This window comes from Agrilus planipennis, unplaced genomic scaffold, assembly GCF_000699045.2.
Source record: "Agrilus planipennis isolate EAB-ADULT unplaced genomic scaffold, Apla_2.0 scaffold49, whole genome shotgun sequence".
NCBI lineage: Eukaryota > Metazoa > Arthropoda > Insecta > Coleoptera > Buprestidae > Agrilus > Agrilus planipennis.
In genome coordinates this window covers 423,533-433,560 of record NW_020438913.1, presented here as the reverse complement: position 1 = coordinate 433,560, position 10,028 = coordinate 423,533, and the positions used below count along the sequence as shown (strand labels likewise).

The 10,028-nt window shown below is 33.8% G+C and overlaps 2 protein-coding genes across 5 annotated transcripts in view; one reads left to right on the top strand and one right to left on the bottom strand.

The window, feature by feature from the left end:
* LOC108733379 (unconventional myosin-IXa) overlaps positions 1–10,028 on the top strand; it is a 76,712-nt gene that overhangs the window by 16,718 nt on the left and 49,966 nt on the right. The gene's annotated exons all lie outside the window — the stretch shown is intronic.
* Positions 2,979–10,028, bottom strand: part of LOC108733387 (anosmin-1) — a 40,033-nt gene continuing 32,983 nt past the window's right edge. The window contains exons 3-4 of one of the 4 annotated variants that reach the window (XM_018464528.1): positions 3,580–3,891; positions 2,979–3,533 (exon numbers count right to left, since the gene is read on the bottom strand). In XM_018464528.1, coding sequence (XP_018320030.1) covers positions 3,253–3,533; positions 3,580–3,891 — 593 coding nt within the window. In that variant the 3' untranslated portion in view covers positions 2,979–3,252. The remainder of the gene's footprint in view (positions 3,534–3,579; positions 3,892–10,028) is intronic. The other 3 variants (XM_018464529.1, XM_018464530.1, XM_018464531.1) reach the window with 3 other exon arrangements.

The window sequence follows — 10,028 nt, the reverse complement described above, 5'->3', positions numbered from 1 at the left end:
TGTAGTTGTCCGAAGCACTTTTCGGTAACAAAGTTACCTTCTTCAGGGACTGAAGTAAACTAAACCTAAATGAGAACTAATCCTAATTTATACTGATAGTTGTTAAGGTTCAGTGAACATGACCCGAAGCCAACAAGGTAGATGTTCAATGGACCTTAACATCATCATCATAAACGTAATTAAACTAAACTAAATAGCGGAGATCCAGGGATAGGACCGTTGTCATTGTTAAGAACAATTTGTTTATTTTTATAAATGTATAAACTTTCAAAACTGTTTAGTAAACGATTATTCCTAACTTCTTTAACTAACTTAAGGTTATTAATATTAATATTATGTCCATCAGTAAGAATATGTTGGGCAACACTAGATTTTTCTTCTCTACTAAACTTAGCATGAGCTAGATGTTCGCTCAATCAAAACCAGATTTAAGGAATTTTGGCGTTGGGGTTTGAGCTATTCTGTTTGTTCTACAACAACCGCCAAAGTTTTTCCAATCTTCATATTAAGTTATAGAGGGTTATTATTTTAAGTAGTAGAGGTTTTGGACCCCGAGGGGAAGGGAACACAAAATTTTATGAATTTATAGAGGTTATTACGTTATCAAGGTTCAACTGTAGTTATTTAATGTATACGTACTGAATAAGTTCTTTTAACTATTTATGTACTTATATGAATTGATAAAGATGTTAAGAATGATATTATTTCCAATTGGAAAAATTTATTTGACTTTCAATCCATTAAGCGCCTTGTGTTGTCTTTTTTTTTTGTCCCAATCAGTTACGGAGGTTTATTTAGTGGAGCCCGTCGAAGTCGGACGTCGTTGGCGCTACAAAGTAAACTTAATCAGGTGTAATTTGAATACGATTTTGTAAGGTTTTAATTAGCTTTTGAAAAGCTGTTGAATATGATCGTTCGATAAATAGGCAATACGTTTGGAAGTGGATCGTTTTTATCTTCTCGTTCGTTTCTTTTCTTAAAACATCTGCCGATGATTTCTTCATCAAGCGTCAAATGTTGGTGGTCCTTTAAATTTTATCTTAATGAAGACCGGCCGAATTAATATAAGTTTACTCCGTTCTTCATCGAGGGGAGACATCAATTACATCCAAATGACTTCATAAATCGGCCAAAATTTCGAATGGCTATCGAACAGGTTTCGTTTTATGCAGAAACAACCTAGTTTTTGTAACTCTTTGCCCAACTGAATATTAATTGGACCACCAACGCTCTCTGGGAACTTTTATCAAAGAATAGACCATACCATCGTTTCCTTGATCGGCAAAACAATCCATAATACCTATACAGGGTGTCCCACTTTTCTTATAAACTTTCAAGTCTTCATACACATTGTGCCAAATCATGCAAGAAACATAAAATGACACGGTACAAAAACAGAATTTTCGTTATATTTATCAAGTGCAATCCTCATTAACGTAATCTTTTGACTAATCTCGTAATCTACAAACTGACAATCAGTATACACTGATATACTTCTTTTAGGGAATTTCGCTTGTGGTGATGTCGACGGAATACCATAAAATCACAATCAAGTCAAACTTGTCGATAAATTACGTTACCTGAAATTCATCAATTTTTACCCCCCCCCCCTTGCTTCCCCTACCGTAAAGCCTGGTCTGACCCCCCTTCCCACTCCTCTCAATTCCGTTACGTAACATATTTTGCAAAAGTTTCAGACTTGAATTCAAAGAAGAAAAATTTTTTTAATTTCCAATAATAGTTCACTTAAAAAAAAAAACAGTCACAATATTGTTACTGGGATAGTTATCCCGTAACACGGTCAGTCGTGTGTACCACAATATAGTACAGGGGTCGGCAACCTAAGACCCGTGGGTCACCGAGTGACCAATTTGGTAATTTCAAGTGACTCACAAATATTATAAATTTGCAGTATNCCTGATATTTGTGGTAGTTAAGAAAGTTTTTCAAAGTATAATTCTAAATTATTTCAAACATTTTGAGGGCAATAAATAAAATAAATATTAAGCGGTTACCTATTAACTAAAAAGCAAAATTTATTTAATCGGATGCAGTGAAAAATGCCTGTGGACGTAGAGTTGCCCTATTTTCGTGGAAGCACCCATTTATATTGATATTACTTGTACAATTATGAATCCACAATTACTAGCAAATCTTCACAGATGGCGGCCTACTACCTCTCGTTATCATTACTTATTTAACTTGTAATGTTAGTTAGTTGTAGTTGTAGTGAATATTATTTTGCAGCAAAATTTCAAAAATCAATTGCGGTTTTACAAAAAATGCAGAAAAATGTCAAAAACATGGTTGGTGTCAAAAGAAAGAGTGGGTGATTGATGTTCTGAAACGACAAACGGCAGCATCAAGTGTTTATACTGGCTCTAGACGAATTAACGTTATCCCCAACGATTTGACCGATATTTGGGAAATTGAATCGGTTAAAACGACAGTGGCGTGTACATGGGTACCCAAATAAATAAAGGCCATTATTCTAAATAAATAAAAAATACTGTACGCTTCTTAAAAAAAAATGGGAAAGGAAATAAACGCTGAATTTTAACTGGTGTTTTTTTTTATGCAAAATGAAAACAGCGTAAGTTTTGCTGACAGTACCCTATCCTCCATAAAACTGTTTTAACGATTTCGATAAAATTTACAATTTGAAGGTTTATGGGGGTGAACAATATGATACAATTTCGCCACAAACGTCATTTTGTCAATAGCCCCACGACTAGCCATCGACTCCTCAATGCGGTCAGATTTTTTTATTTTTTTTTTGTATGGTACTCATACAAACTAAGAACAATATCTTTTATAAAATAGATCAATCTAGACGTTTTACAGTCGCTAAGGTATTGTACAATAAATGTAGCCTACATGTAATTTAATTTTTTAAAAAGGGCGCAATGTTTTTAATGTATTAGAGGTTATAAAATATTGCGTATTCTAGCAGCCGTAATTTCAAACGCATATAATTTAAATGTAAGTTTAAAGAGAACAGCCATTAAGTAATTTAGTAATAGATAATGTCTTATATTACATAACTTCATTGATAAATATGACCTAAATGAAAGGTTTTTAGGGGGTCGTGATCCCTTATGCAGGTCGTAAAAAAAGTTAAACAGTTATAGTTAGTTATTGTGTATGTCACAAGTATTCACATTTACCATATATTAAATTAAAGATAAAAAGACGCAAATGGCCGAATTTCTACCACTTATTTTAATTTCACTTACCTTTCCTTGAGTAGGTTTAGAAATTCGTGGATGTTGTTAATAATAATGTAAAATTCTTTTGACTTACCTTTTGTACGGTTTTATGATGTACCAAAACGGAATCCAAATTTATGATGCCTTTGAGTCGTCTGCTCCAAAACACTTTATATTTCTGTATCGGTAGATCAGAATATGGTGGCGTCCACTTCACCAGAAAGTTCATGGAGCTGTTGTTGATGCTCAGAAGTTCAACGGTGATGTTTTCGGGCGGCTTTGGTGGCCGAGGACCTGGAACTGCATTACTAAAGACAAAGTTACCTGAGGACTACGTATTTTTATCAATTAGAAAATAATTTCTTCATACCTGATGACGTAACGAACCTGGACGGCTCTGAATAACCCTTGGTGCCGTTTTTGTTGACTGCTGTAACTCTGAATTGGTACCAACGGCCGGGTTTTAAAATCTTTTTCAATACTATTTTCGGTTTAGGGGTACGTATGCAAGGAGTCCAATGGCTCATACGATTTTCGACGAGGTATTTTCCAATGTGATGTCGTTCTTCCACTAAATACAGAACTATACCTGGCGGAGATCCACCTGGTTCCCATTTTAACATGAGCGATCTTTTTCGGCGTTGTTCTCGCACTATTAAGTTTGTTGGCAGCTCCGGAACATCTGTTAATAAGTGTTGAGTAATTATAATAATAAAATTCTTAAACAACGCGTAATTGTTAGTTTTTACAAGAATGCGTAACTGGAATATGGCGCCATTTGCGGGGCTCCATGTCTTATTAGATTCGCCTTGGTTGAACTATCCTAAGGAACGGAATTTTGTTCGTCCAAATTTGAAAATTGGTTAAAAATGAACCAAAATTCAAGAATCATTTCCTTCGATTATACGAAAACCCATTTTCGCTAAAACATGTCACCTTGTGACACTCTGCCGTGCTTTTGCGTCATACAAAGTAAAATTGGTTTGAATCACTGTGAAGAGCGCATCCAAATTTGAGAAATCATCCTGCCACCCTCTTATATCCAACAAATTAAAATTGGTTTATTTTTTTTTGGGGATAAAAGTCAAACAATTAAATTCCTAAATAATACGTCATTTTACAATTTTTACAAGAAGTACATAATTGGAATGTGGAGCCACTTGTGACGTTCTATGAGTTCTGGGCCTGTTTGCGTGACCATGGCTCTACCTCTGCATTCCTATATCGAACTATTTGGTTCCTTTCATCCAAATTGAAAACTTCTGAGCAAATCTATCTTTAAGTTGGCCTCCTTCAGGCAATGAAATTCATTTATACCGAGGTGGTCAATCTTGGGTTAGCCTAGGATTTCATCAGCATTCGTTTTTAGTGTTCAAAAATAATTATTGACGGAAGGCGCGAATGATTTGATCCTGTTGGAATCAACTAATGAAAGCTCAATTTTCGAAACCTACTTTTGCTGATTAAATTGATTTCTTTTTAAGATTTATTTGTAAATTGTTAAGTTTCTTTAAAAAAGGGTGACCAATCCTAACTTAATCATTTTAGTAACCATCTTTAATGAGGGTGTTATTAAATTTTGACGGAATTTATTGGTTACCAATTGATTTGACTCGTAAAACTGATTGATTTCGAAATTAATGAGAAGGTTCTTGCAAGACTTAGAAAATTGGTTTTATAAGTATTATATAGCAGGGCTTTTGGAGATTTAACTCTCCCCTGGTTGAAAGACTTGTAAATGTAAAAAAATATTCCTTTAAATATGTAATAATTTCAAACGAGTCTTTATCAAAATTAGGATTTCTTATATTAGATTTTATAGTGATTTCTTTCAATTGTAAATAATTTAACGTCTCATAATGGGGTGTATAGCCCTATGCAGGGGAATAAAAATGTCCCTTTTTTGTGTGTCGTGGTGTATATCGTTGCGGTCATTTGCGTGCGTTATAAGTAGATCTATCATCCAGTTGACCTTCTTCAATTAATCGATACTCATAAAACGCAATCGATGGCCAAGATTGGGATAGCTCGACAACATGGGCAATAACAAGGCTCACTCGCGGCGGCGCTGCAATGGCCAATGCAAAAAAAAAAAAGATAAATAAAAACAAAAACAACACTTTGCCAATCCACGGCCTACCGAGTTGTAGGTACTATACAATGCCAGCACACGTAGATTGCGTGTACGTCCATGTGTGGCTGTGTGTATTCCGCGTAGTAGTGACTATAGTTAGCGTTTCGATGCTCGTCAAGAAAGAGTGCGGCCTTTAGCTTCCATAAATTAATTGCTCCGTCCCTTAAATCATGGCTCTCTTTGTGCGGCAAGCAGCATATTCTCACGGAACCTCGTTTTGCAAACTAGGCCCGTGTGTAGTGACTCTAAATCAGAGAGAGTGCGTTGGGCGGCAGCAGGCACGGTCAACCGCGATATGGGAGGTCTTCAACGCCAGCCGCGATTTGCATACTCTTAACTAGGTAATATGTTGTCTCTTGTAATATCTTCATTACACTTAATTGAGTGAGAGAGACGGCACTATAACACGCTCGAATTGCACTTGCGATCTAAAGTGACGATAAAAAAGTCGCAAGAAACCCAAGAGATATTCCAAGGTTTTTTCGTAGTCCTTTGTGCCCGTGTCTTGTTTAACATTTCACTATATTGAGAATAGACGTCTTTGACTTTTATGTATTATGCCTAGGTACCTACATTGTAGAAGAAACTAGACAAGAGTGCACTATGTTGGATAATATTTTATTTCTTGCCATTAAATGGGTCATGGAAACGTAAAGTGGGGAGCAGCAATGAGCACATACGTTCAGGCACATCGTATAGTTAGTAAGGTACCATTGGTGTTGGTTTTGTACAAGGTCTCATATTAGGGAAAACCCTAAAAAGTTTTCGTCATAGAGTCGTTAGTCGTTAGGAATACCCTACATCTCTAACCATTTGCTAGCAGTAACCTAATTTAGGTCTTCCCTTCTTCTCTTGCTCCTCTTTACTCCTTTTATGCTTCTAATATACCTCTGACTAACCTTTCATCTCTCAGAAGGTATCCTAGCATCATATTTGTCCTTTTTCCTAATCAGTTTCGTCGTGTCCTCTGTTCATTTCTATCCTTTTGTAGCTTGTTACGAAGAACCCTTTTTTTGTGATAGACATGGGAGAAAAATATGGCTAAACCCCATGCTTTTGATTCTTCTTTGAAACACATAGAAATAGTAACAATCTCAATTGAAGTTAATGACAATTATTTACGACATATCTGCGAAATTTTTTTGATTTCTATACCGATGAATTGTTCAAAAAGTTAGTGGTTATACTAAAAATGAGAGAAGCTAGGAAGTATTGAATAACTTTATTATATATAAAGTATCATTTGCGTTTAGAATTTAATTCAAATCGTAGATTTTCGATGAAGATATCGGTATAGTAACATACAAAACAAGTAACTTTCTCTTTGCTATGTTAAATGTACATACTTAAGCAAGTCACCAAAAGAATTCATGACAAAGACCGAGTAAGTTTCGCTTAGGGAAAGGTAACCACTGAACACTGAACATCGTCGTACAATTAGATGAAAACGGTATAAGGTATAACGTTTGTACCAAATGTACCTATTTTCTTGTGAAAATGTCAAATACAAGATACAAGGATTCGATGACAAAAGGCTATACTGTGTCTAATGGATAACTAGCGGCTATTTTTACTCTTCCAGATAATAGATAATAGAAAATACCTACACGACATTGAACCACAAATTAACACATTTCCCTCAAAGTACTCCAGCTACCAAATTTTCTTTTTTTCAGTTTTTCATTTGTTCTTGTGCCATTCATGCTTCCATCATTTCCAAATACGTTAAATTTGCCCTCGTTTGTGAATAACAAGTCCTTTCAGAATTTGAAAAGTGCCGGATGATTGCATGTATTTATTTTAGAAAAAATTGCTTCGTCGAGTAGTGTTCTTCCAATTAATGATAATAATTAGACCTTATTTTTTTCTTTTTAATTTTCCTATGTCTAATTATCTATCTTATCAAGCCAGAAAGTAATTGATATCAAAGATAGTCCATAATCTAGTAAAAAGTTCAATCTTCTGACGTTTGACTGAATACAATAGGGAGATACTGGCTTTCAAAAGTCGCTTATTTTGACATTCACGGCCTCTTTCAATCACTCATTTAAACCAAGACCAGGGAGGATTGTTACGCTTATAAAACTAAACATGAATAATATTCACAACTGTTTCTTTTTGTAAACTGATATCCACCCCCCTGTCCGAGGTGAAATCCTTGTTACATCTTTGATCAAAATCTACATACGATCAGTACTTGTTCTAAAAATTTGAAATAAAGGATTAGGTCAGGAAATGACTAACTTTTTTATTCTATATGACTAACCATAAGAACAATAAAGAATAAAGGATCGCAGATATGTGCGAGGAGGACTCACTTCTTGTCGGTTCATCAACACAAGGTCCAAAGACTCCCTTTCTTCCTATCCTGAGCAAATCTTTGCATTCCTAAAAACTACAACATTCCACATATCTAACCATCACCTCTGCATTTACAAGAACGTATTCCCACCAAAAACATAAATAATGTTAAAAGGAAGATTTTTTATATGTACTGTAATGCTTTGCCGTCGAAGGAAAGAAGTAAATTTTATTATTTAACGACAATTTCCGATTTTAAAATCGTTGACTGTCCCTCCCTCAAAATAACACTTATAACTCTAGGCTGGACCCCCTCTCCTCCCAATTTGCATTACATAATTTATGAGCAGATCCTAATTTTAATATTTTATAAATATAATATCCAAACTTATTTGAACTCCAGTATTTAGTAAATATATTGATTTGTTAATTATTACTGGAAATTAAAAAATTCTACTCGTCTAAATTCAAGATTGATTTGATTATTTGTTTTCTCGTAATGTTTAATTAAAATTCATTTTCTACGGTCTTATTAATGAGCATTTAATAGAATTACTTATTCTATAATTACGTGCTGGAGTATGAGTCACTTAATTACCTACTTTATGCATTTGTTATGTCTTAATGCAATTCATGTATCTATATGCATGCATATATACTTAATTATGCTTAAATAACTAACCGTGGCTGAAGGAAACATAATTTTAGATTATTATTAGAGCCTAATGATAGAAAAGATAACATCCTAATTAAATTATTCATATTTAGTTATTTTAATTAATTATATTTTGGTTTTATATTAAATTCTGTAATGTTTTGCATAAGTACAGTATTTATCCTTGGTTTAGTTTTTATGTATGTTTAATAATATAATCGTTCATGATGAAGAATAAATGTATGTTCTTATAGAACAGGGATGGATCCAGGATTTTAACAAGGAAGGAGTTTATAAAAATTGTTGCCCACTTTTCTTGAAATGAAACTATTCTCTGAAAATCTTTGATCAACATTCGTTATTTTCGTTAGTATTTTTTTCTACTAATTTTGAAATAATGGTTTTATATAAAACATTAAGAATTTATTAAGTCTAGCAAAAGAGGAAGGGGTTCGGACTCGAATTAATTTTAAAGTTTGCCTTTGTAAAAGCATTTGCCGGAAATGTTTTGTAAAGTTTTATTTGTCTAATGAACGGAATTAGAAGATCTTTGCAAACTATTAATGTATTAATTGATTAATTAATTAAGAAGGTTTTTAACCCGCAAGTAATTTGGAAATGGTAATGAACTCTGCACAAGATTTGTCTTCAATAGAAGTAGTTTTTAACTTTGCAATAATCTTAATTTATAGTAGCAAATGTTGTTCTTCAGTTTTGTTTTATAATTTCATCACCGGGGAAGGTTTTACAGAACTCCTTGAAGTATCCTAAATTTCTTCGCATTTCGTTTCTATTTTTTTTTTATTAATTTGTTCTCGCCAGACTATTTTTTTAATGATTTTCTTGTCATTTTATTGGATGTGTCGATTTTATCTACTGTTAAAGTTGAAAAATTTAAAGGTTGTTCATAAAGCTTATGACTGCATAGGGGGTGGGAGAGGGGTTTGGTAAAAGGCAATTCTTAACCATGTGGGGGTTGATTTCAGATAATATTTAATAAAAAATAGAATTAAAATAAAATTTGTTATGAAGATTATATTTCAAAAAAGTTAAAAAGAACACGTTGTACCGGGGATTCTAAGGATAAAACTATTTTAGACCATGTTAATGGAAGGGGGCTCGAAATTGGTTGAAATAGAGTCACATGGTTTATGAACAGCCCCTTATTTGATTTCCTTCCCTAATGGATGGATAAATGGGTCTATCCGAAATACAGTTTGGAATTGACCCATTAATAGTAATATGAATAATGCGTGTGTGGTTTTCCTGGTTGGTGGCAGAACCCATAATATGATTAGTATTTATGATCCACTGCCCTTGTATTTGATAAACAATTAAAATACAGTAGAACCTCGACAAGATAAAGACCAAGGGAAACTTTAAATAATTTGAGTTATTGAGGTTTTTACTTATCTACTAAGGGTTTAAGTTTAAGCTTTAAAATTATGGATTACCGGTGACTTAGCAAATTTTTCAACTTTTTCCTTTAGTATAGGTCCACTAAGACTAATATTTTTACGGCTTTTTTGTCTTTTACATAGAAAACTTTCTCCCGATTCAAACCACTCTTCACTGCTTACTGAGGTGCGATGCTCAAATTATTCGTTTAAGTTATAGAGTAGAACAAACAGAATAGCTCAAAACCCCAACGCCAAAACAAGACACTGTAGTTGTCCGAAGCACTTTTCGGTAACAAAGTTACCTTCTTCAGGGACTGAAGTAAACTAAA